Source organism: Notechis scutatus, chromosome 12, assembly GCF_049901735.1.
Source record: "Notechis scutatus isolate UNSWTSFEM ecotype Mainland chromosome 12, rNotScu1.2, whole genome shotgun sequence".
In the NCBI taxonomy this organism is placed as follows: domain Eukaryota; kingdom Metazoa; phylum Chordata; class Lepidosauria; order Squamata; family Elapidae; genus Notechis; species Notechis scutatus.
This window is the reverse complement of record NC_142020.1, coordinates 12,784,569-12,811,024: the sequence shown is the minus strand read 5'-3', so window position 1 is coordinate 12,811,024 and position 26,456 is coordinate 12,784,569. Positions and strand designations below refer to the sequence as shown.

The 26,456-nt window shown below is 43.5% G+C and overlaps 2 protein-coding genes across 6 annotated transcripts in view; one reads left to right on the top strand and one right to left on the bottom strand.

Annotated features, from left to right (window-relative positions):
* Window positions 1-1,160: 1,160 nt before the first annotated feature.
* LDAF1 (lipid droplet assembly factor 1) lies at window positions 1,161-11,015 on the bottom strand. 3 transcript variants are annotated; one of them, XM_087942152.1, is made up of 5 exons: window positions 10,769-11,015; window positions 5,904-6,018; window positions 3,835-4,003; window positions 3,281-3,419; window positions 1,161-1,922 (listed from the first exon to the last, which is right to left on the bottom strand). In XM_087942152.1, the coding sequence occupies exons 2-5, from the start codon at window positions 5,964-5,966 to the stop codon at window positions 1,826-1,828; spliced, it is 468 nt and encodes a 155-aa protein (XP_087798278.1). In that variant the 5' UTR covers window positions 5,967-6,018; window positions 10,769-11,015; the 3' UTR covers window positions 1,161-1,825. The 3 variants fall into 3 exon arrangements, with proteins under 3 accessions (XP_087798278.1, XP_087798276.1, XP_087798277.1); XM_087942150.1 differs by lacking the exon at window positions 10,769-11,015 and adding an exon at window positions 7,644-7,886; XM_087942151.1 differs by lacking the exon at window positions 10,769-11,015 and adding an exon at window positions 7,536-7,717.
* DNAH3 (dynein axonemal heavy chain 3) overlaps window positions 10,912-26,456 on the top strand; it is a 79,734-nt gene continuing 64,189 nt past the window's right edge. The window contains exons 1-13 of one of the 3 annotated variants that reach the window (XM_026685692.2): window positions 10,912-11,037; window positions 12,099-12,226; window positions 12,546-12,647; window positions 14,680-14,905; window positions 15,239-15,311; window positions 16,389-16,575; window positions 18,206-18,395; window positions 19,028-19,223; window positions 20,620-20,745; window positions 21,809-22,004; window positions 23,256-23,435; window positions 24,781-24,917; window positions 25,818-25,923. In XM_026685692.2, the coding sequence (XP_026541477.2) occupies window positions 12,194-12,226; window positions 12,546-12,647; window positions 14,680-14,905; window positions 15,239-15,311; window positions 16,389-16,575; window positions 18,206-18,395; window positions 19,028-19,223; window positions 20,620-20,745; window positions 21,809-22,004; window positions 23,256-23,435; window positions 24,781-24,917; window positions 25,818-25,923 (1,752 nt within the window). In that variant the 5' untranslated portion in view covers window positions 10,912-11,037; window positions 12,099-12,193. The remainder of the gene's footprint in view (window positions 11,038-12,098; window positions 12,227-12,545; window positions 12,648-14,679; window positions 14,906-15,238; window positions 15,312-16,388; window positions 16,576-18,205; window positions 18,396-19,027; window positions 19,224-20,619; window positions 20,746-21,808; window positions 22,005-23,255; window positions 23,436-24,780; window positions 24,918-25,817; window positions 25,924-26,456) is intronic. The other 2 variants (XM_087942148.1, XM_087942149.1) reach the window with 2 other exon arrangements.

The window sequence follows — 26,456 nt, the reverse complement described above, 5'->3', positions numbered from 1 at the left end:
GCCGAGTTGCTCCATGCTGCTCACAAGCCACAGCATTCACAAGCATCCAGAAGATACACAGAGCCCGCACTACCTCGCAGCATGGCTCTGTCGGTTGTGTGTGTTAAATTGGCTGTTTTTCTCCTGAAGTCGGCACCCCTGGAGTGTGATTTGTCAAGAGTGGGCTACAGACATCGCTCAGTAGGGCAAGAGGGCAAATTGAAGAGTGCAATCCTCATTTCCATTCATTTATTCTGGTTCACCCATTTTCTTTTGCTCCCTCCTAACCTCACCCTATGTCAACTCCCAGAATGCAATTGTGGTCCTAAGTGGAGGGCCACCTGTATATTTTTTGATGTTGGGTGGGAAAAATGTGGCTAATGTCATCTTAAGCTTGGTCTTTCAATAAATTCTTACCCAGATATCCAGCTTGTGTATCCAGAATCTCCCATGGAGAGATTTAATCCAAAACACGGAAGGGAAAATCCCTAAGACTTAGCTCTACTGGAGGGATACGAAAGTAATGCTAAAAAGTGGCATGTTCCCTGTTATAATCTTTGTATTTCTATGTTGTCCCTGTTTGCTGAACAATCTGCATTTGCTAAATTCACACAACATGCTAAGACCAAGCTAACTGAATTATTGCTTAGCTCCAAAATTCACCATCTGAGGCTTTCAGGGCCGGAAATCTTGGATCTCTGAAAGTTGCCCTTTTAGTTTTTAATGTAATAAAAGATGGAAATTATTAAAAGTGTACCTGTGCTATAATAATCCAGCCTATATTTAATTTTATATATATATATATATATATATATATATATATATATATATATATATATATATATATATATATATATAAATTATAAATTATAAATTATAAATTATAAATTATAAATTATAAATTATAAATTATAAATTATAAATTATATACATATATATTATAAATTTTATATATATAAATTTTATATATTCCTTAAGTTTTCGGTGTACTTACATGTATGGTATTCAGCTTTGTTCGGGTATTTTCCCACGTCATTGTAGTTGTGCTTTTAAAGTTGTAGCGACGTTTCGGCAGAATCTCATACAATACAGAAGCCTGATGATGGCAGATGAGATTCTGCTGAAACGTTGCTACAACATTCATACCATTGGTGCAAACTGAGAAATGGGACAGAGACAGCTTGGATGAAAAGTAACAGTTTAGTGGCAAATGTATATCTGATGACAGCTTTAGCAACAAAGCAGAAGAAAAACACTTAAAAAAAAGAAAACATTCAAACTAGGGCTAGAAGTGACCGATATTCGGCATAGGAGAAGCCCCTGTGCTTAACCAACCAGCTTTCTGCCAAGCTGCTAAATACAACAAAAAAACAAATGATAAAACACAATTCCCCAATACTCAAGAAACAAAGAATCAAAAATGTTTGACCTAACCCCAACCGAAACGCCATCAGGAAGAGATGCATCGGCTGTAATTTGGTGTCTGTTCCATTTGCTGTCGCCAGCAATGCAGTCGGGCTTAAAGAGATCCCCCTGTCCTGCTTCCCATGTGAAATTCAACACGGGTCCTTGGGTTCCTGGACTCCAGGAGCAGCCGTACGTGGAAAGGCCTGCCTAAAAGCTGCCGAGAAGGTTCCCGAAATAATTGGAGTGTGGGCTCCGCTATCTCCGCGGCAGCCTCTGGAGAAATCCGTCTCTAATTCCCGTAATAAGAAGCTGAACCCTGATCCTCTCGGTGGGCAAACAATTCTACAGAATACAGTAACACGGATGTTTTTCCCAGCTACATTTCCCCCCCCCACCCCTAAAGTGCTACTGTCGGAGACATTTTGAGCCGCTATCCAATTTATTCACACTCCTTGTTAGTCGTTTCTGGTTCTTCGTCAAAAAGGTTCTTGGAGACAAAACCGCTTCCATTGGCATTCTCTCTCTTCATGGGGCCCCTGAGAGAGAGAGAGAGAGAGACATACACACAAAAAGGGATCAAGATTGCAACTGTCATGGGTGACATCTCATTAGTGAACAGGACCGCTATTCAGCATTTCATAATATTCATGACTTCGTGACCTTGTTTCGGGAGCTGTTTCAAAGGACAACCGAAGGCCCTTCCTTCTGCCTTGAATTTTTTTAAAAAATGCTGACATGTCTTTCTCTAGATGGGTTTGGAGGTTGTGTTATTTTGTTTAGCTTCAATTGCCAATTTGTTGTTTAGGCTGATTGTCGGTTCCAGCAGACACTCTTATCTCTGTGGCTTGAGTTGGCTTGTTGTGCCACTGCATGGCGTGTTCAACGAAGGGGAATGCACATGTAAAATCTGGTGAAATATAAATTAATCACAGAGATTGGGAGCTTGGACCACAAGCTAAATATAATTTTTGAGGTTGTGGATAAGTGTGGGATGTGAATGGCCACAAATGAGAGCTGACATTGGTTTGTGGGGAGAATGGAGCCCATGTTGCAATTATAACTTAAGTGGAAATAGCTTAGAGAAGGAATAAAATAGGCTGTAGCAGAGGTATTAAAAAATACAGTAATTGTTAACTCTTCAAAATCCTGCAGAAATGAGCTGTGCTGCCACTGACGGCTCAGGGACTGGATACAGCCTGGAGGGGAATAAACGAATCACAAAGTGCGCTTTATTTTTCCTTGAATTTATACTGCTAAGCCAGTGACTGGGGCAAGAAACGGTGCCAAGCTGGCTTGTGCAACCGTGGTTTGTCAAATGAGTCACACACAAGAGAGATTTATTATAAAACCTGGTCTGTGAACGATACACAGTCAAGCAAAACATTAACTTGCCTTAGAGTGAAGCTACTTTCTAAGGCTTGTGAACCATGGTTCAAAACTTTAGTTCGTTACAGCTTGTTCACAATCTACAGTTAAAGCAAACTGTAGTTCAGCACAATGCAGGAGCTCCACCGATCTGTTGGAACTGAATTTCCTTCAAAACATTTGCATGACTCTTTGTTTGAAGGGTAGTCAAGGCAGCAAATGTGGACTGCTCTGTCAGGCGTGAAGAATCAAGATGACATGTAAATTCCAGTTCAGAAAATTTATTGCTCAAGCTTAGGACAAGATTCCAGTCCAGTAATGGTCAGCACTAAATTGGTGCTAGATAAGAGTTAACAAAAGTCAAGGGGGTCTGGGCTTGGAGCATTTGTGGACACATAAGGATTCTAGGCTACATCCTCATTTGACTCCACCTCCAATCTCTACCTGCTCTTCTACATAATCCTATCGTTTTTGGCTGCTCTGGAACAATATATGGAATATAATTTATTATCAGACCTGTGGTACTTACTCTTGAATGGGCCAGTAGCTGAGCAGGGTTGTAAGAGACAGGTAACAAACGCTCAGCATTCCGGAAACCAGCAGCGACAGCATGCCCAATCCACCAAGAATGCAAAGCAAGGTGACACCACCTAAGGATATTACAAAACCTAGCAAGAAGGAGATGCAATTAGACTTATGGCTTCTCTAGGGAATCTCTTTATTGCTTCATTGTCAATAGGTGGCAGCAACTAGCAAATTTACGGCTGGTCTAGACAGCTCAGCAGAGTAAGTAAGGCCTGGTTAGTTCTTGTCTGGGAGGCCCCTAAGATATCTTAGGGTACTAGACTAGACTAGGAGAGTGAATAAAATCCTGTAAGGAGGCAATGAAGAATTACTTCTGCACTGTTGCCAAGGAAACAGGCCTCCTGCCATTAAACTTCAACCAAGTTTAACTTTATTTATTGTCATTGGGTAGCCTTGAAGGACGAGTCACGTTGAAAGCTCTAAATTCCTTTTAAAGGCTGCAACTGTCTCCACGGTGGCATCATCATCCCAACCCCAATTCCCTGAAGGCGTGAATACCTTCCATGACGATCACTCCAATGCATGCCAGGACCGTGGTACTGACGACAAAAACCAGGAAAAACGCAATGGGGATGGCCGAGGCAGCAATAAATACCATCAGGGAGAGGGCGACGTAAGGGTGATCATCTAAATACTGGCCAACTCTGGAGTTCATAAACGCAACCACCTGGGATATAAATGGAACAAAGGGAAATGTCTTTAAAGATCTGGGGGGTTCATTCTGGGAAGCGAAGTTATTTCAGGAGGAAATCACTGAATTAAGGCGAGCCTAATACAGGTAGTCCTCGACCTACGACTGCAATTGAGCCCCAAAATTTATGTTGCTAAGGGAGACAGTTATTAAGTGAGTTTTGCTCAGTTTTACGACCTTTCTTGTTGCAGTTGGTAAGCGAACCATCCGGTCATTTAAGCAAATCTGGCTTGATTTTGCTTGTCGTAAGCCAGCTGGAAAGGATGCAAATGGTGATCACGTGACCACAAATACATGCCATTGTCCAAGTGTCCAAATTTTGATCATGTGACCATGGGGATGCTGCCACAGTCAGTGCCATTGTAACTTCGGTCGTTAAGTGAATAGTTGTAAGTCGAGGACTATGTGTGTGTTGTTTAAGTGTGACTCTACTATGAATCTGTCGTGAATTTAGGACAGAAGCCCTGAATATCAGGATGAAACCATCTTTCCTAAGTATCAAGAACATACAATTATATTTAGTTGCAAAGTTAAAATTTATTTCAAAATGTTCAGAGATTCAACTGCCTTAGCAAAACAAAAAAAAGGGGAGGGGGGGTTTAGAATCCTTAGTGTTCTCTGTTTTAATTATTTATATTTATATTTTTTTCTTTTTTTTAAGAATACAGTGTGTATTTTAAGAATGTAACCAAGCAGAATCCGAATGGAAGTTATGTATTATATTGAATGTTACAACTTTAGGGAAAAGATATAAAGGCGTCATACTCCAATCAGTAACTACAGGATAAATTTTGTTTAATGAGAAAAGATAATAGATAATTGAAACAGGACAGACAAAAAATATAAATACAATGATTTGAATTGAGATGAGATAATTAAAATAAAATTGAGAAAATTAAAAGAGGGGAGAAGCTTTGCAGAAAATGTAAAGTAGTAATAAGATATGGTAATAAAGTAATAAAATATAAAAATGAGCATGAACCTGAATTTGTGTCTGTACGAAGAAATGTAACCCGGGATTACGCTACTTTCAAAAAGATGTTTTATTTGTATTTTTTTTCTCTTTGTGAAAACTCAAATAAAATTTACCAAAATAATAATAATAATAATAATAATCCTTAGTGTTCTCTGAGTTTGAAAAACGTTTTGTTACCCATCTAGGTAGAATCATCAGAGCTTGTTTTGAGGGCTTGTTATAGAGATATAAACCAATATAAGGTTGCACTGTTAGTCAGAGGCTGTTTGCACAATACACTAAGTTTGCTTGTCTTAACCATGATTTATTGAAGTGTTTTTGTTAAGATAAAGCAGGGATTCATAAAGGCTGATTTGATAAACCAGGCTGCTTGAGTTCACACATGCACAGAGAAAAATAAACAAATCACGGGAGAAAGATGGTGAGAACTAAGATTTTACACTAAGGTTATCCACTAAGAGAGGTCAAAAAAATCAATATGGCAGCCACAACCACACAAGGAGGCCCTACTATTCTTCTCTGTCTCACACACACACAAAAGATGGAACCTTTGACGATGTGGTTGGAGTCATATCCAAACACACTTGGTTATTTCCCCCAATAACTTTGTAAATTTGTATTCGCACAGCCTAGTGCATTATTTAACACGATCTGTTGCATTAACCCAATTAGCTGATCTTTGCCCTACCAAAACCCAACCGTACTGGTTGGGTTCCCGCAAAACAGCTTGCCAAATTTTAGCCTAGTTATTACGTAAAGATGGCTTGGAGACAAGAAAAAAGGAAGGATAATTCTCCTTCCCGTCCAATTTTTATTTACACCTGCTCTTAGCTCAGCTTGCCTTTCCCTAAACAGAAGGAAAATGTCACCTAAAGCTATAAAAAGTCCTCCATAACTTACATGTGAGTTGCTATGTACTGTATCCATCATCGCCAGCCACCGTTCCTTTACCTCTTTGGACATGGTGACGCTTTCAAGCTTAAAAACCAGTCAGTGCCTTTTCAAATCCTAAATCCTAGAAAGAGAATGAAAAAAGGAATATTTTGACTGTTGCGTTTATTCAGGTTTGTAGAGGGAAAAAGCTACTACAGGTAGTCCTTGGCTTACAACCATTTGTTTAGTGATCGTTCGAAGTTACGACAGCGTTGAAAAAAAGTGATTTATGACCTTTTTCACACTTATGACCTCTGCAGCATCCCCATGGTCACGTGATCAAAATTCAGATGCTCGGCAACTGGCAAGTACTTTTGACGTTTGCAGTGTCCTGATCCCCTTTTGCGACCTTCTGACAGGCAAAGTGGAATGGGGAAGCCAGATTCACTTAACAACCGTGTTACTAACTTAACAATGGCAGTGATTCATTTAACAACGGTGGCAAGAAAGATCCTAAAATGAGGCAAAACTAATTTAACTGTCTCACTTAGCAACATAAATTTTAGGATCAACTGTTGGTTGTAAGTCAAAGACTACCTGTATTCAAACATTCTTAGATGATAGCCTTTAAGATCCCTGTTTTGCTAGGAAACGTACATTTTTAGAAACAGATAACTTCATTTTTTCCCCTTGTCCTCTTATGACAGCGGTGAGATTCCACATAGTTGCAATTCCTCAGTAGAACCTTTACAATTGTATTGGCAAGCTCAAGGCTGCCTGCTTACTACAGTTTTACAATGTTTCCACAGTGTATAAAGTTGTAAAAGAGGAAGGAAAAAAACAAACAAGCAGGTGGAAGTAAGACAAACAAGTTTTTTTTTTTTTTTAATAAAAAGCATGCTTTCAGCATGAAATGATGAAGGAATTGCTCTGAGGTCTTTGCTATCCAGAAACAAATATTCAAACAATCCCTCACTGGATAGCAGATGCCCTGTTGAATGCCTGCCTGCCTGCCTGTCTTCTATAACTGCCCAGTTGCAAGATGGCAGGCCAAAGTAGCAGGTTGGTCTTCAAAATCTGACAAAAGCAGGGCGTCCCAAGAGCAAGGGCACTGTCCTGTTGGGCCTCTGCCTGACCTTCCAGCCTCAGCAGGGGCAGTAATCTATCCTGTTGGACCTCTGCCTGACCTGCCAGCCTTAAAGGGGGCAATGGGGTGGTGGTGGAAATCTATCCTGTTGGACCTCTGCCTGAACCTCCAGCCTGGGCAAAACCTGAACGGCGGTGTGAGGGAAAGCCCTGCCCTGTTGAACCACTGCCTGACTATCAACAGGGGCAACAGTAGGGGAGGGGTGGGGATGAGGGAGGACTCTGTCCTGTTGAACCTCTGCCTGACCCCGCAGCCTCAGCAGCACCTGAGGAGCAAGCAGGGGGAAAATTCTGCCCTGTTGAACCTCTTGCCTGACCCTCAACAGGCGCAGCAACGCGGGGTGGGTGGGAAGACTCTTGTCCTGTCGGACCTCTGCCTGACCCTCCACCCTCAGCAGCACCTGAGGGGGCCTCGGCGAGGCCGGCTGCCCTGTTGAACATCGGCCTGCCCCCACCCCTCCCCGCCGCCAAAGCCCGAGCCGAGTCCGCGGTAAAGACGCTCCCCTGACGGACCTCGGCCTGCGAAGTGGCCTTGGCCGCCGTTTTTTTTCCTCCTCCCCGGAGGGAAAGGGCGACGAAGCGGGCCGGGCCTGCCTCCCTCGCTCCCTCGGCGTCACGTACCTCCACCGGGCCGCCCAAAAGAGGCCGAGAGCAGCGCAGCCTCAGCCGGCCGGGCCTTGTTGGGCGCCTCCGGGGCCGCCTTCCCCTTCGCGTCGCCCGTCGGCTTTTCCTAATTCGCTCTCCTCGCCTTCATGCCGGCCTCTCCGGAAAGGAGCCCGGCTCCTCCCTTGCAAGGCGCAGCAACGAAGCCGGCACAAAAAGAGAGAAGGATGGTGGTGGTTCACTCCGATGGTGGCTGGGCACGCAGCCCGCCAGATGTTGTCGGCATTTATTATTATTATTATTATTATTATTATTATTATTATTATTATTATTATTATTATTATTATTATTATTATTATTATTATTATTATTATTATTATTGTTGTTGTTGTTGTTGTTGTTGTTGTTGTTGTTGTTGTTGTTGTTGTTGTACACAAAAATGACAGTATACACAGCAGACGAGACAACCACGCTGGGTTTCGTATCACACACTAGTTGAACACTTCCTTATTATTATTATTATTGTTGTTGTTGTTGTTGTTGTTGTTGTACACAAAAATGACAGTATACACAGCAGATGAGACAACCATGCTGGGTTTCATATCACAAATCACTAGTTGAACACTTCCCAAGTATTATTATTATTATTATTTTTGTTGTTGTTTGTTGTTATTATTGTTATTATTGTTATTATTGTTATTATTGTTATTATTGTTATTATTGTTATTATTGTTATTATTGTTATTATTATTATTATTATTATTATTATTATTATTATTATTATTATTATTATTTGATAACGCCTTGGGAAGGCCGCCTTTGGAATACCGCACCCAGTTTTGGTCACTGCAATATTAAAAAGATGTTGAGACTCTGGAAATAATGCAGAGAACAGCAACCAGGAGGATGAGGGGGTTAAAACAGATGCAGGAACTGGGCCTGGCTAGTCTAGGGAAGGGAAGGACCAGGGGAGAGACAGGATAGCAGTCTTCCAATATTTGAGGGGTTGCCACAGAGAGAAGGAGGGGGTCAAGCTATTTTCCAAAGCAAAAGAAAGAAAGAAGGAAGGAAAGAAAGAAAGAAAAAAGAAAGAAAGAAAAAGAAAGACAGAAAGAGAAAGAAAGAAAGAAAGAAAGAAAGAAAGAAAGAAAGAAAGAAAGAAAGAAAGAAAGAAAGAAAGAAAGAAGAAAGAAAGAAAGAAAGAAAGAAAGAAAGAAAGAAAGAAAGAAAGAAAGAAAAGAAAGAAAAGAAAGAAAGAAAGAAAGAAAGATGGATGGGGTGACATGATAGCAATAATATTCCAATATCTCAGGGGCTGCCCCAAAGAAGATGGAGTCAAGCTATTCTCCAAAGCACCTGAAGGCAGGACAAGAAGCAATGGATGGATAATCAAGGAGAGAAGCAACCTGGAACTAAGGAGAAATAGTGGCAGGAATTTGGTATGTCTAAGGAAGAGAAGGACCAGGGGGGTGACATGATGATAGCAGTCTTCTGATATCTCAGGGGCTACCACAAAGAAGAGGGAGTCAAGCTATTCTCCTAAATACCTGAAGGCAGGAGAAGAAGCAAAGGATGGAAGCTAATCAAGGAGAGAAGCAAACTAGAACTAAGGAGACTTTTTCCCATTTTAATCACTTCCTGAGTTAATTTGAAATGAGCAGAGCGCGCCTATTGATGCCACTTCTTTTTGTTAAGCCACCATTGAGGGTCCAAGAAGAGGAACTCTGGCATTCAGATGTTGCTCAATTACAATTTCCAGAATACCTCTGAAACATGGCCAAAAGTGAAGGAGATCTGACTACCTCCCCACCCGAAATGACACTGGGTGGAATACATTTTAAAAAGCAAAAAGCAATAAAAAACAAACAAACCCAGAGCAAGAGCTCATGTACATCCAGAAGAGAAAACCATCCATTAAAATAAATCAAAAGAACAACAACAGGAACCTAACATCCAACCACCCAAGAGATGCTGGGAAACTTTGGGATTGTCCTAGACATGGGAACCTTATGGATTTAACACAGGCTCCAAAAAGTAAAAATGGCTTCACAACCTTTGTGATTGCAGCCCTGGTCCATTTTGACACAGGCTGCCATTTTAACTTTTTGAACCTGCTGCCTCTGGATATCTGGACAGAGAAGAAACACCTCCTAGAAGGCCCTAAGGCAGTGATGGCGAACCTTTTTGTTGTGGTGTGCCGAAATGCAATGCGCCCCACCCCCCTGCGCATGCATGCACAACACTGCCGCCCCTCTCCCTTACCTGCACTGTGCATGTGTGTGCCTCCCAGCTGATTTTAGGCCCATTTGAGGCCATTTTCGCACTCCCAGAGGCTCGAGGGAAGCCTCTGTAGCCTTGGGAGGCCGAAAAACGGGCCCGTTTTGGCACTTCTGGTATTTCCAGAAGGCCTGTTTTTCCGCCTCCTGAGGATTCAGAGACTTCCCTTGAGCCCCCGGGAGGGTGAAAATGGTCTCAAAAACGCGCTTGTGCAGTGCAGGTAAGTTTAGCTGGGGCTCACATGCCCACACAAATGGCTGTGCGTGCCACCTGTGGCATGCGTGCCATAGGTTCACCATCCCGGCCCTAAGATACGGCATTGTTTAAAGGGCTTGGAGATCTGTCTTCCCAGGTAGGCTGGGATCATACTGGAAGATAAACTTAAATACAGGTCGTCCTCAACTTACGACCACAAGCGTCTGAATTTTGATCATGGGGGAAGCTGCAATGGTCGTAAGCGTGCATAAGAGTCATAAGTCACTTTTTTCAGTTGGGTTGTAATTTCAAACAGTCACTAAATGAACTGTTGTAAGTTAAGGACTGCCCGTACTACACTTATTCTATATTTATTTGGTCAAGCCTGGTTAGACACACAAGGAATTTGTCCCTGGGACAGAAGCACCCCGTGTACTTGTAAAACAATAGAATATAATAATAATTAACAATACTAAAGCGTACAGCCAATAAAAGAGGGGAGTAAAAAAAAAAAAACAATGGCAGTTACAATGCCAAAAATTGGTTTCTTGGAAGCGGCTGTACTAAAATAAATGAAAATGATCCCAGTGCTATGTCCTTATTCTCCCTCAAAGCTCTTTGCCACCCTTTCTCTCCACTGCTGCCCCAGTTCTACCTTAAGTCCATCTTACCATATCAAAACAGTGTTTGCCTGTTAAACAAACCACCTTTCGCAGGAGGAGCCGCTGGTGAAGATTCAGGCTGGCAGGCACTTGGCATGGCACAGCAGCCAACTGGGCGGAGTGGGAGGGGGTGTGTGAACTGTGGGAAGAGCGGAGTCAGGTTGCTTAGTGACAGCAATGCGGTCCCCTCGGTTACCCCAGCGAGCGAGAAGGGGGAGAGAATGTCAGGGGGCAGAAGTTCTTTCTGTGCTCTGCCTCTCCAGCAAGCAGGGAAACAGGTGACTGGGACGGCCCCCTGGAGTGGCAGACGGCCCTCGCCCCTTCCTAGTCCTGAGTGAGGTTGAGAAGAGGCAGAAGAAACTTGGCTTGAAAGTGCCTGACTTTGATTTTCATCTTTTTTTTCTTTCCTTCTTTCCTTCCTTCCCTTCCTTCCTTCCTTCCTTCCTTCCTTCCTTCCTTCCTTCCTTCCTTCCTTCCTTCCTCCTTCCTTTCTCTCTTCCTTTCTCTCTCTCTCTTTCTCTTTTCTTTCTCCCTCTCCTCTCCTCTCCTTCCTTATCTCCCTCTCCCTCTCCTCCCTCCCTCCGCCTCCTTCCCTCCTCTCTCTCTTTCTTTCTCTCTATCTTTTCTTTCTCCCTTTCTCCTCCTCCTCTTCCTTCCTTCCTTCCTTCCTCTCCTTCTCCCTCTCCTTCTCTCCTTCCTTCTCTCCCTCTTCCTCTCCTCTCCCCTCCCCTCCCTCCGCCTCCTTCCCTCCTCTCTCTCTTTCTCTTTCTCTCTATCTTTTCTTTCTCCCTCTCTTCTCCTCTTCCTTTCTTCCTCTCTCCCTCTCCTCTCCTTCTCTCCTTCCTTCTCTTCCTCTCCCCTCCCCTCCCTCCCCTCCCTCCGCCTCCTTCCCTCCTCTCTCTTTCTTTCTCTTTCTCTATCTTTTCTTTCTCCCTCTCTCCTCCTCCTCTTCCTTCCTTCCTCTCTCCCTCTCCTCTTTTCTCCTTCCTTCTCTCCCTCTTCCTCTCCTCTCCCCTCCCCTCCCTCCCTCCGCCTCCTTCCCTCCTCTCTCTCTCTCTTTCTCTCTCTCTTTTCTTTCTCCCTCTCTTCTCCTCTTCCTTCCTTCCTCTCTCCCTCTCCCCTTCCTTCTCTCCCTCTCCCTCTCCTCTCCCCTCCCTCCCTTCCTCTTCTTTGGTATGAGTATGTATCACTTCCTAGTTCCTAAAGTTGAGATAGCATGTTTTTCTACCTAGCTAAGTTTGAAGATACATTCAGTGCGTGCCCTATTGAAGGAATATTAGAAAAATGGATTGTAGCATAACGGGTTTGTTTTGACTATCAATCGGTTTGATTCTTTTAGATGTTTAAAGCCAGGATATGAATTTATTTTTGGAAAGATAATTGATCTAATTGATATTTTGGAAGAAGAGAAGGACATCCTAAGAAATATTCATCATGAATCCAAAGGACATTACCAAAATTTTGAGGGTAGGTGTGAATAATTCTTATGAAAACATTGTCTGGATTTGCTTATTGTGCCCAGAAAACACAGCCCTGTTTCTGTGATTTAGGCTTCCTGTGACTGTCTTGTATGATGACAGCAATTGTGGCTTTTAACCCTTAATATGTAATACAGACTTAGGTAAAGCTAGTGAGTTTTAGCTTCTTTATCAATCCATGGTCAACATTGTTTGTTTGTTTTTATTCAGACCAATTTAAATGCAGGATGGCAGAGTGGTAGAACTGCAGTGTCATTATCTAGATACATTTTGCATTTTCTTGAAGCTTTTTCCCTATATTTTTTTAGTCACAGACTGATTCAATCTATAACATGAGTCATGCAAAGCAGATACCTGAGCTGCCGCCATTGCCTTCAGTAGCGGTCTCTGATCCCTCCCAACTGTATCAGGTGAGTCCTTGCACTCTTATTAGAAAACAGTTATTATAGGAAGCCAGTTCGAGGTAGTCCTTGTTTAGCAACCACAACTGGGAACCGGCAACTGTTGTTAACTGAAACGGTTGCTAAGTGGGAAATCAGCAATTTAGCAACTGTAATTTTCCCTTTTTCCCCGTTCAGTCCAGCAGCACTGGGTTTAGCTGGGTGACAATTGACAAGATTAACCAGTTTCAAATCTTTCCCTTCTGTTTATATCCCTTCGGCCTTGCTCACCTGGGAACTGGGATAGTTATCCAGAAGGGAATTAATGTGTATATTTACATTCATTGAAGAGGAAGGAATTGCAAGAGAATAAGCAGGCTTACAATGAGGAATACACATTGAAAGGAAGCTGTGAGCGAGCTGCACAAAAAGCCTGATGTATTCCCGGTGTGTGCCTGCTTACTCTCTTGTAATCCTTTCCTCTCCACACTCTCTGCTGGCAGGGAAGGAGAAAAAGTATGTCAGGCACTAGAGAGATTGCCTACAGAGTGGCTTTTTCTTTTTTCCTCAATCTCACCTCTGCCTGACCTTTCTTTTTCCTTCCCCACCCTTGCAGAGTAGAAAGATTGGAGAAGAAAGGATTACAAGAGAGTAGCAAGCACACAAGAGGGAATTACCCATCATGCGGTGGCACTGGCAGCTCTTGAGCATGCTAGGCAAACAGCCCAGTGCATTCTCCATTGTGTGCCTCCTTAGTCTCTTGTAAGCCGCCTTCTCCAATCTCTCCATTCGGCAAGAGGGGGAAAAAAGGAACAGGTGTGACACAGGACAACAGTCTCTAACTGTACTGGCCATCACATGACCGATGGTCACTGCTAAGTTGGTTATAAAGTTACTTTTTCAGCACCGTTGTAACTTTGAACGGTTGCTGAACGAGGCAGGGTAAGCGAGGTCTATCTGTATTTCAGCTTTCCTCTGCTTTCAAGACCTGCGGAAGTTATAAATGGGAGGATTGGTTTTAAAATTATTTTTTTTTTCATCACTGGTGTTGACTGCAAATGGTTGGTAAGCCAAGCAGTCGCTAAAAGAGCATTACAAAGAGTACTCTTTGGGAGCAAGCAGTAATCTGGGGAAAAAAGATTCCAGGAAATTAATTAGTTTAGTTTAGGGCTTCCTCCATTCTGGGCAAATGGCTGATGCTAGAAATATGGATTGATGTTTTTGGTCAGGGAACAAGAGCAAAACTGACTAGCATCCTGAACCATCCATTATGCCACCCACCCTATAACATTGGAATTAATTGCATTTCTCACTTTCGATCTTTTCTCCCGTCGTAAGCTGAGGACAGCCTGTCCAATTTCACAATGTGTTTGGAGGGGCTTAGCAAGAGATCAGACACCCCCTCCCCTTGGATTTAAGTTTGCGTAGCGCCTCTGTTTATTTGCTTGAGAAGACAACAAGCCAATATGCACTCCTTTAAGATATGCACAATCATGTGGGTGGCTTCACTTGAAGGATGTGATTGCAGCATTACAAGGAGTTTGCCAGTCATTTGTCAGTGATGGAACCAGTTTCTCCACTTCCATCTGGGATATTTTGCCATGTCTGTGCCAGGAAATCACTTGTCTGCCTGAAACAGAAAGCAATTCCCTTGGCAGGCGTGGTTCTCCCAGATTAGCCTGGATTTGTTAAGGGGAAAAGAAATAGGCTGCAAGAATTCTCCCAATCAAATTCTTGTCTCAGCTACAACAAATATATAGGCAGTCCTTGAGTTACAACCACAGCTGGGACTGGAATTTTCGTTGCTAAGCCAGGCAGCTGCTAAGTAAATTGTGCATCCAGGTTTACAGAACTGAAGGAGCTTCTTGGATGAGAAGCGAAAAGTTTTCAAGGGGGAAAAAAAACCCCCAAAAGTCCAGTTGCCTTTTGGAAAAAAAAAAAAAAAAGCACCTTTAGGATGCCTTGTTTAGCAATGGAAATTTGGGACTTAATTGTGGTCGAGGACTACCTGTATGTCCTGTGCCCCAATCGGCTTCTTTTCTTCTCCTCGTTCTGGGTTTAGATGATCCAGGAGAGCAGTCACTACCCCACGCTGATGCAGCGAGCATCTTGGATGCTGGCAGTGCCCCTGAAGGAACAGTGTCATTTCCGCACGCCCAGCAACTCCATTGCCAACAACTACACCTTGACGGCGCGCGACCTGAAGATGAAGGATCTGCAGAGGTTGGCTTCACCTGTCCGAATCAGAAAGGCTTCTGGGTCCACCAAACAGAAAGCCGAATATCCACGTATCCTCCTCCAGCGTAGAGATCCAGGTCTATGAAGATTCTCCGTCATCCAGGTCATGGTTGTCCAAAAGGTGCTTTTTCAAAAGGCAACTGGACTTTCTTTGTTTTTCTTTGAGGACGTTTTGCTAATCAACCAAGAAGCTTCTTCAGTTCAGAACTGAAGAAGCTGCTTGGATGAAAAGCCGAACATCTACAAGCAAAAACTAAGAAAATCCAGTTGCCTTTTGAAAAAGTCACCTTTGGGGCAATCAGTGACCTGGATGACTGAGACCCTTTATAACCATTTTCTTTTCTTATTTTGGCCGAGGCTTTTCTTTAATGAGATCTCTTCAGCTGCTAAAGAGTATGCGCCATCTGAAAAGAAGATGAAAATGTATGTAAAAAACATCGAGGGTGAATATGAAAGGTATTGTTACGTTTTTACCTTTTTGCTTATTCAGTAGATAATGATTTAACTCCCTGAATTCAGCCCCCTGAATAAGCCACGTTTTGCCAAGTTTGCCCAACATTCTCCGCCTTAACAAGAGTTTACAATCCGTAATGTTTGGGCTCACGGGCATGCTCTTAAGATCTAGTTCACCCAATCATGGTTTGTGGAATAAACCACAATGGGCTGGCTTTGCTTGGTAGGCTGAGTTAGGAAACCTTACTTACGCTAGAACCAAGAAAACTGCATTGTGTCTCTTTGTAGCTACACAGCCCTTGTACCCCACAATGCCTTATAACTATAAGCCCTTCCTTGGTTTGTTCATGTTTGTTTGTTTGTTTATCAAACTTGTATGCTGCTGATCTTGCCAGAGGAGATTCTAGGTGTCTTACAGACATTGAATAAAATGCAGAATAAAAGGTTCAATCAATCAAGAAATTTAAATATGGCATTACAATGAAACCAAGCAGTATGGATCAGGGAGAGAGCACAATGCACAAAAAGAGGAGGGTGTGTGTTCCCTACTTAAATCTGTCACATCCCCATTGGGGTCCCAAGCTAGTTGGCACAGCCATGTCTTCAAGGCCTTTTGGAAGAGATCTGACCTGGGGGGGAGAGATATTGCAGAGGGTGGGAGCCACAGTATCAAAGGTACTTCCCCTGGACCCTGCCAGCTGAAATTCCTTGGCTGTCAGGGTCTGCAGCTATCCCCTTCTGCTGGGACGAGCGGGGTAGGTTAATCCCATCAGGGTGCATTGGCTTCTCAGCTATTCAGGTTCAGGACTCACCTGTTGTCCCAAAGGTGCTTTTTCCCCCAAAGGCAACTGGACTTTCTTGGTTTCCCCCCCCCCTCCCTTGAAATCATTTTGCTTCTCATCCAAGAAGCTTCTGTTCTGACTCAAGATCCTTAGATGAGAAACAAAATGTTTTCAAGGGGAAAAAAAACCCCAAGAAAGTCCAGTTGCCTTTTGGGGAAAAAAAAGCACCATTGGGACAACCTGGATGATGGAGAACCTCCACAGACAGGCCTTACCCGTTGGTTGTGGTTCATTTCAGGGCTGAAACCGTCTCGCAAGTGTGCAGTCTCGATTTGTTGAGGTTGGAAGTTCAAGTAATGGAGGACGGAGTTCCCCGTTATTCCGACAGCCAGCCCCTGACCCCAGAGGAGCAGTTTGTTGTGATGTGTCAGCACGAGGAAGAGATGAACAAAGGACAACAGGCCCCCACAGAGGAAGATCTGAAGGTCGCTAAGCCAACTCACAAGGGGCCTTTCTGAGCCTCTTTCATCAAGCAGGCTTAGGTGATACAGAACCACGGGGGCCTCGCAGCTTTCCATGCTGTGGTCCTCTCCACTTGGCAGAGCCAGTTCGGTCTTGTGGCTAAGGAGAATAGGGATTCAATTTTTTTTTTTACTACTGGTTCTGTGGGCGTAGCATGGTGGGCGTGGCTTGGTGGGTGTGGCTTGGTGGGTGTGGCAGGGAAGGAAACTGCAAAATCCCCATTCCCTCCCCACCCCACTAACCTGCTTTCCAGCTCCGTTCTCCTGTGCAGGGCAACCAAAGAAGACCCAGCCGATCAGCTGGGACTCAAGGGGAGGCAGAGGAGAGATGGGGTTGGCGGGGCCAGTCAGAGGTGGGATTGGCCGGTTCTCCGAACTACTCAAAATTTCCACTACCAATTCTCCAGAACTGGTCAGAACCAGCTGAATACCCACCATAAACTTAGAGAAGCTAAGTTGTGATCTCCATTATGTGTTTGTGAACTGATTGCATCTCGAAACCAGCCAAAAGCTATCTAATGACAAGCAGAGACAATCACACACCATCATGAATTTGGAGAGGCGTCCGTGGTACCGCAGGTCTCAAGAAATCCTTTTGCCTGTTCATAATTCAGTATTCAGTATTACTGCAAAATCCCCATTCCCTTACCCACCCCACTAACCTGCTTTCCAGCTCTGTTCTCCTGTGCATGGCAACCAAAGGAGACCCAGCCAATCATCTGGGACTCAATGGGAGGCAGAGAAGAAGTGGGGTTGGTGGGGTCAGTCAGAGGTGGGATTGGCTGATTCTCCAAACTACCCAAAATTTCCGCTACCAGTTCTCCAGAACTTGTCAGAACCGGCTGAATACCGCCTCTGGAATAGCCCCGTTTTTCAGAGATACGCAATAAAAGGGAATTAGGGTAGTTGACTTTTACCAACAGAGGCACAGCAATACAGGTCGTCCTCGACGTACAACAGTTCATTTAGTGACTGTTCAGAGTGACTGAAAAAGGTGACTTATGACCGTTATTTCACACTAAACAACCGTTGTAGCACCCTGTGGTCACAGGATCTTGACAACTGATCACATTTATGACAACTGCAATGTCCAAGAGTCCTGTACTTGCCTTTTGCGACCTTCTGACAAGCACAGTCCATGGGGAAATCAGATTCACTTAACGACCAGGTGACAAACTTAACAATAGAAGTGATTCCCTTAACAAAATGTGGCAAGAAAGGTCATAAAATGGGCAAAACTCACTTAACAAGTTTCTCACTCAGCAACTTACATTTTGGGCTCAATTGTGGTCGTAAGTTGAGGAGTACCTGTACACTTTTTAAAACTAATGTGCCAGGCCATTGCACAACGTTTGATGAAGGGGTCCCAAACCCCTCATCCCTGAACAAACAAGTGAAGCCCCATCTACAGGAGGTAGGCAGCATACGAAACCACAACTCCTCTGGTCCACCGAAGCGGCTCCTGGTGCCCAAAAGATTGGGGACCGCTGATTTAAGGGATGTTTTGTGATCTGAATTGGCAAGCAGGATGATCCAAGGGTTTGTAATGCTAGTGATTGATTTTTAAAAAAAATTCATTTTGGATCTTTTGCAGAGATATTGCTATTACATCCATAAAGGCATCCGGAAAGACATGTTAGCACCACAGGATGAAAACGTGCTGAACAATATTTTGACTCGCATCCCCAGTAATTTCCTTGCCAGCCCAGAACTGGAAGCCTTATTGAACAGTTTGATGGGAGAAATTCAAAGCGATTACCAGATTTGGCTCATGAAAAACATTGGTGAGTGGAGGACAGCGTCCTTGGGCAAAGCAAAAAAAAAATATTTTTGGGGGGGGACAATCACTTCCCTTCAAGGAGAACACTAAGAATTCATGTCTTGACATTTTAGCAGGGTGAATTACATGAATGCTCAGGTCGGTAAGCCATAGCTTGAATAATATGTTGGTTAAAGGAAATCAGGCAGGTTCACTCCACCTTCCAAGCCCTAAATCATGGTTTGTAGCCATAGTAACTAGATTCATACAACACACTTCTCCAGGGTCAAACCGGGACTTCAAGGTCAGCATGGGGGGAATCAGGTTTTGTGTGGCAAGATAAAGTGGTTTGTTTGTTTGATCATTTAAATTTGCCGTCCATCTTACCACCTTCCCTTTTGAATTAACACGATCAACTGAGCTTAAATATTTCTTTGTTCAAATGAATAAGACCCAGGAGTCGCTTCAAAGCCACATTATGGAATTGGTTTTGTCTGTTTTTCTGGCTTCGGGTGAATGCAATCAGTTCTTTTGCACAGTGCCACCTAGTGCCTTTCGGTGCATTTAAGTCTAGCTTTTAAATTTAAAAGGTTGTATTCCTGTTTAATTACCTTTCTGGTTTGCTTCCAATACCTTGTTCTTCCCTTTTTGTGCCAGTTGATTACATCTTGATGGATCCAGATGAGAAAAAAAGACTGTTTATATGCAACATCCCTCAACCTTTTCCCCAACGAGTCATCCGGGCTCCGGTTCCTTGGCACAAAATTTACCAAGACACCAAACTCTGGAACGAGACCCACCTCTTCACCGTGAATCCTATGATGCTCACTTTACAGCAACTCTGGTTTTCCGAGTGAGTCGTCTTGCTTAACAATATTATTTTTTTGCTGTCCACAAATAAACTTGGAGGCAGGCAGCCTTGTTACCATCGCAGCTGATCCTCAGGTCACAATTACAGGGAGCTCTCGACTTTCAACCCCTTGCTTAGCGAAGTTGTTTAGTTGTTTAGCAACCGTTACAATAGCGCTGGAAAAAAGGACTTATGAGCTTCCCCCCCCCCCCACAACCGTTGTAGCATCTCCATGGTCACCTGATCAAAATTCAGATGCTTGGCAACTGGTTCACATTTATGACGGTGGTAGTTTCCCGGCGTCACGCGATCCCATTTTGCGACCTTCTGATGAGCGAAGTCAAATGGGGAAGTCAGATTCGCTTAACAACTATATTACTAACTTAACAACTGCAATCAACAGTCGCTAAGCGAGTAAACGCTAAACCGTTTGTTTTTATGGAACAGTCGCTGTCAGCCTTCAAGACTCCTTTCTTCTGCTATCTTTTCAGCTGCCATAGTAACGTGGGGGAGGGTGAATCACTTGGGCTTTGTGGGTATGGGAAGTGTGCTGGAGGTTTTAGAGAATGAACTGTATAACTTGGGGAAAAAAACTTTCTTGTTTATGCTTATTTGCTTGCTTACTGCGCAACTGCAGCTCTTTATCAAACTAGGCCAAGGTCAATGGCCAGATGTCTGCATCACTACCTGAAGATGCCCCACAGGACATTATGCACATCTTTCAATTGGATGGACCATTTGAACTATTGTGGGTGGGAACGTTGCCATCACTTTGTATATGTGAATTCTCAGATCTAGAATCCTTTTGATGCTATCACTTGATTTCCATAACAAGTCCTTTTCTCTATAACAATGGAGTCTAAGGGTGTCTTTCTTGGATTTTGAATGGAGCGCTATCTGACGGTAGTACTGAATAAATTGACATATGTGTAGCCATTTTATTTAGCCCTTTTATATATTCCTTTTCTTTCTTTCTCTTGCTGGCATTGGGGGGGAAAGGTTTCAGGCTTGCCACATTCCTAAAGTGAGAGGAGTGGAGATAGAGAGAGTTGTTTAGGCTAGGTAGCTCTCCTTCCTGTGGGAATGAAAGCTGACCTTGCTGAGACCTGGAGGTGGAGTTTTGATGATACCAGGCAATGTTGAGTTACTTCTATTGGAGAATGTGACTTTTAGGGGTTGTTTCTAACTTCCAATATTAAGTGGTGTAATTCCAGGTTGTGTTAGTTCCGGAATAACGTCAGGTTTCCAAGTGATGAAATCCGTTCAAAAAAAGAAAACAAAGCAAAGTCCATCTTCCATAATCATTTCTTTTATTTAGAATGACACTAATAGGCGTAAACTCGGCCCAATTCTGAATGGCGTAAGGTCGTGCGAACCGTGACTCTCTTCTCCCATCCAGGTTTTCTGACCTGAGATTCATTCGTACCAAGGAGATCCTGGAAGGGGAGCTGCCCCTCCTTCCGAGCGAATTTGAAGAGCTGATCCGAAGGCAGTGCCAGGAAGCTCACGAGATCCTTCAGACCAGGTTAGAAATATTCAAACCATGCCAAACATGGGGGGGGGGGGTGGGGGGAGAAGTCCTTTGAAGTGCGTCCGGGATTGAGCCCAACGTTTCCGTTGCAAAGCGAAACGTTGGTTAAGTGAAACATTTTGCCACATCTGGGAAGATCACAAAGGACGATCCCATGACCCCGAGGGCCCGAATGTTGATTCTATGACGACTACAAGGGAGCCCCACATTTCTGTTGTTAAGGAGACATTTCTTCAGTGAGTTTTGCCCCCATTTGATGACTTTCCTTGCCACCGTTGTTAAGTGAATCACTGCAGTTGATAAGTTAGCAACCTGGTTGTTGAGTGGTTTCCCCCATTGACTTCGCTTGTCAGAAGGTCACAAAAGGGGATCCCATGATTTTGGGACACTGCAACCATCATAAGTACATGCCAGTTGCCAAGCATCCGAATTTTGATCATGTGACCATGAGGATGCTGCAATGGTGGTAAGTGTGAAAATCCATCCTGTCATTTTTTTTCAGGGCCGTTGTGACTTCAAGCAGTCACTAAACGAATGGTTGCAAGTCAAGTACTACCTGTACTTTAATCGCTGCCTTTAATCACTGACTCTCTTTAGAAATGGAATGGAATGGAATAGAATAATGGAAAGAAAGAATAGAATAGAATAGAATAGAATAGAATAGAATAGCCAAGTTGGAAGGGACTTTGGAGGTCTTCTAGTCCAACCCCCTGCTCAGGCAGGAAACCATTTCAGACAAACGGTTATCCAATCTTGTCTTAAAAACTTCCAGGGTTGGAGCATCCGCAACTTCTGGAGGCCAGTTGTTCCGCTGATTAATTGTTCTGACTATCAAGAAATTTCTCCTTAGTTCTGAATTGCTTCCCTCTTTGATTAGTTTCCATCTGCTGCTTCTTGTCCTGCCTTCAGGGGCTTTAGAGAAGAGGTCGACCCCCCTCTTTAAAATCTTCGTATTTCGTCGTCCAGCTATAGGATCCCAAGGCCTTTGCAATTCATCATTGAATTGTCCCACCCGGAAAAAATGCTTGAGCAAATGGCACTTTCCATGTCGTTACAGGTGGATCCCCAGGTGCGCCGACCTCTTCATTGAGCAGAAAGAGAAGTGGTTGCACCTTGCCCCACAAAATGACTTCGATTCCTGCCAGCAAATAGAGGAATACTTTGCTTCAGTCGCCATCCTGATGTCCCTGCAATTGCGGGAGATGGTCATCAATTCCCTAGAGGACCTGCTCAATTTTTTTAAGATACACAAGGTAGGATGGGGGTGTACAGGCAGTCCTCAATTTACGACCGCAACGGAGCCCCGGATTTCTATTGTTAAGCGAGACGTTTGTTCGGTGAATTGTGCCCCATTTTACAACCTTTGCTGCCTTCGTGGTTCAGCGACTCACTGCAGTTGTGAAGTTAGCGGCACGGTTATTAAGTGAATCCAGGGGTGGGATTCAGCCGGTTCGGGTGAATTGAATGTAAAATAAACATCTGGTTCGCCGAACTCGTAGTTGAAGCGAATGCTGTGGTTCGCTGGCAGCAATCAGGAAGGCGACTCGAGAGTAAGAATGCTAATTAACGGCCCCTCCCTCCAGGGAATATAAGCCTGGTTTCAAACGGCTTTTGCCTTTGCAAAAGGCAAAAGTTTGAAGGAGTTAGTGTGATGATTACAGACTCTGATTTATTGGACTAATTGGCTGCAAGCCATCTGTTATCTACAAAGAGGGTTATTTGTGGAATAAAGCCGTGAACGTTTCAGTTTTGGAGTTTATCTGTGTTTGCTTTTGGAAACTTCGGGTGGGACAGAACAGCGACTGGCTGGCCCACCCCTCCCCTCCTTTCCCAGGGGTCTCCACGTGGCCCATTTTGGAGGCAGGTAAGTGCAGGGTCTGTGCAGAGGCTCTGGGAGGGCGAAAAATGGGCCAAAGCGGAAGTTCTGGAAGTCTGGAAATGGGCCTTTTTCTAACTTCCAGAGGGTCTCCAGAGCCCGGGAATGGCTGTTTTCTACCTGCCAGAGGCCCAAGGGAAGCCTCGGGACTCCGGGGAAGCCTCGGGACTCTGGGGAAAGTGAAAAACAGCCCTCCGGAAGTTCCAGAAGTCCATTTCAGAAGAAATGGGCCTGTTTCCAGTTTCTGGAGGGCCTCCAGAACCTGGGAATGGCCATTTTCGTCCTCCCAGAGGCCTGAGGGAAGCCTCGGGACTCTGGGGAAGGCGAAAAATGGCCCCCATGGGAGTTCCAGTAGGCTATGCCTACCATGGCCACGCCCACCCAGCAACCGGGCAGAGAACCGGTTGTTGGGATTTTTGAATCCCACCCCTGACTGCAACCATCATAAATATGAGTCGGTGGCCAAGTGTCCGAATTTCGATCACACGCCCTCAAGGTTGCTGAACTGGTTGTAAGTGTGAAACATTCCATAAACTTCAATTGTAGACAGCCCTGGATCCTGAAAATCGATCCTTTCTGTTTATTCCCTGCACATGATCTCATGATTTATTTCCTAATTTCTCTTGAGGATGGAAATGATTTTGGCGACGTTTATCAAGACATGCAGTTCTTTATTCCTCAAATATTGGTCCTCAAACTGGACGTGGAAGATCCGTCAATTATATTTGATCCCAACGTGCGGAGTTTGTGGGACTTGGTCTACCGCTGTTTCATTGAGATTCTCAAACATTCTGAAGGTCTCCCAAAGGTATGCTGAAGGAATAACAAGGTCCGGTTCATATCTTGGGTCACTCCGTGGTTGAACTCTTGAAGAAGTCGGCATTGACTGGGGTCCCTGACCTTCCTCAACTAAAGCTGGACAGGGGTGGGTGGGCTGAGGGCAGCGGTGGAATTCAAATTTTTTTACTACCAGTTCTGTGGGCGTAGCTTGGTGGGCGTGGCAGAGAAAGGATACTGCAAAATCCCCATTCCTTCCCCACCCCACTAACCTGCTTTCCAGCTCCGTTCTGCTGTGCAGGGCAACAAAAGAAGACCCAGCCAATCAACTGGGACTCAATGGGAGGCAGAGAAGAGATGGGGGCGGGCCAGTCAGAGGTGGGATTTGCCGGTTCCCCGAACTACTCAAAATTTCCACTATCAGTTCTCCAGAACTGGTGAGAACCTGCTGAATACCACCTCTGGCTGAGGATCTGAAGTAGGAGTACAGGTAAGAAGTAACTTTTTCTGAGGTTGTCGTAACTTTTGGACCACCATTAATTGAATGGTCGTAAGTTGAAGATGGTTGTACAATGGCTTGTTGTAGGAGGAGGACAGGCAGAATCTGGGGAGGAATCAGCCTGGGATCCTTATGTTCCCATAAGTGGGTCCAATCCCTGTTGAATTCAGTGAGCTCTTAATCTACTACCAATTTAGTGCTGGCTATTAGTTGACTGGATATTGTGTGTAGGCACGAGCAATAAATCAATGTAATTAGAATTTAACTTGCAGTCCTGATTCTACATGCTTGACATTGTAGAACGAAACATCACGCTAGGTTATATTTCTTTTTTCCACTCTGCTTCAGTTCACACATTGTAAAACTCTGAAGCATGATTTACAAAGCAGTGGGCTGGATTTACACATAATAATATTAAAAGTGAACCACATACCTCCATGCCTTATCATTCACTGGCTTAGTGACCTTCTGGATTAGTGATACATCTTTTAAGAATTGGTCACATAAATGATTGCAAGTTGTCTCACCCTATAAGTGTATTTATATAATTTAGAATGATAAAATCTGAATTGTAAAAAACCCAACCAGCCGCTAGATGTCAGCAAAGGTTAGGGGTTTTATAGCCCAGCAGTCCTAGACACAAGATATTCATAATCTTTGAATAGATAGAATCATAAAATGTCAATTATTCTGTCCATCCAGGCTTTAATTTTATGTATCTCTGATTTTGGAAAATATTTCTGAGTTAAGGTTTAGGATTGAGCTGAAACTTTTGCTGGGATGTGATTTCATCATCAGGCTAATAAAATATTTTGTGTGAGATAATCTTACTTTGTGTGTGTGTGTGTGTGTGATGTTAATTATATTTGCATTTTAGGTTCAGGTTAAACTTTTCCCAGAATTAAAAGGAGATGATCTAACTATTCGTACGGTCAATGAGGATGAAGCATTGGTGGCGGATTATGTACAAAAAACTGCAGAAATATTTGACCTCAATCTAATCGGTCCACAGAAGTAAGTTTGTAGAAATGAAAGAACGCAGGAGAGAGGTGATTTCCCCCGTATTTAATTCCAGAATTTTTTCCTATAGTATTTCTTTCTGAATTTTTCCTTATGTTTTCCATTTGGCATAGATTCCCACCGGGGGGGAGGATATTGGCCATAATTTTGTTCCATTCTATTCTTTTTTTTTTTTAATCACTGATATCAATAGAAGAGAATATTTGTATTTCAGGGTTGAACTGTGGAATCCTCGGTGCTCTCTGAGCTTGGTTATTTTCTTCCAGACGTGTTGTTACCCTGCTAGGTCACATAATCAGTGCTTTGATGGTGTTGATGATGCTCTGATGGTGATCATCAGTTACTGAAGTTGTGACCTAGTTAGGTAACGAAATAACTGCAAGAAAATAACCAAGCTTGGAAAAAGCACTAAAAACTCCGCAGTCCTCCTCTTCCTCTACTCCACAAACCTCACTCCCTTCGAGCACTGATGATATTACCTAGTTGGGTAATGAAACATCTGCAAGAAAACAACCAAGCTCAGAATGCATCAAGGACCCCACAATTAAAGCACTGAGTTTGAAAACTCTGTCCCAAAGTGAATAAAATATTTGTTAACAATTGATAAGATATAAATTTATCTCCTGAAAGACATATTGGACACATTGGATTAAGCCCCATGGCTAGTTTATCTTTGATTTAGGATGATGTGAAGCCTGTCAGTGTGGCATGACATTATGGGTGAGCCAAGTCAAGACTTGTATCCAAATAACCATGGTTAAACACAATGTGGCTTATAATGTGTGAAATTATCCCAGAGAATAGGGCGAGATGCCACTGCTATTTGAAAAGAAATGTTTGTTCTGGATCTTGATTTAAATAATTTCTTTTCTGCACAAACTTTTTGCATTGAAGGTACTTGAATGTGTATAGGAAATACAACGATCTCTTGAATAACAATGCCGACAAAGACGTGACTGAATTTTTAAGCAAAAGACACGAGCTGGAAGATTTTGTGGAGGTATTGCTTTTTGTTGTGTGAGAAGTGCATTTTCATGTAAACCTAGGAACAGCCTTTCCTAAAAGGGCACTTGTAGGAAAATGGATATACAGGTAATCCTCAACTTATGGCCACAACGGAGCCTTAAATTTATGTTGTTAAGTGAGACATTTGTTAAGTGAGTTTAACCCGACTTTACCACCTTTTTTCTTGCCTCCGTTGTTAAGTAAAGCCCTGCGGTTGATAAGTTAGATACCGGTTGTTAATTGGGCTTCTCCGTGTACTTTGCTTGTCAGAAGGTCGCAAAAGGGGATCACATGACCCTGGGCCACTGCAACTTGTCATAAATACGAGTCAGTTGACAAGCATCTGAATTTGGATCACGTGGCCATGGGGATGCTGCAAAGATCGTAACTCTGAAAAACGGTCGTAAGTCACTTTTTTCAGGGCCGTTGTAACTTTGAACAGTCTGTTCAGAGTTTTGCAATGTAAATTCAGTGCCAGAAAAGTAAACACAGATGGCTGATGCTTCATTTAACTTCTTTATAAACACA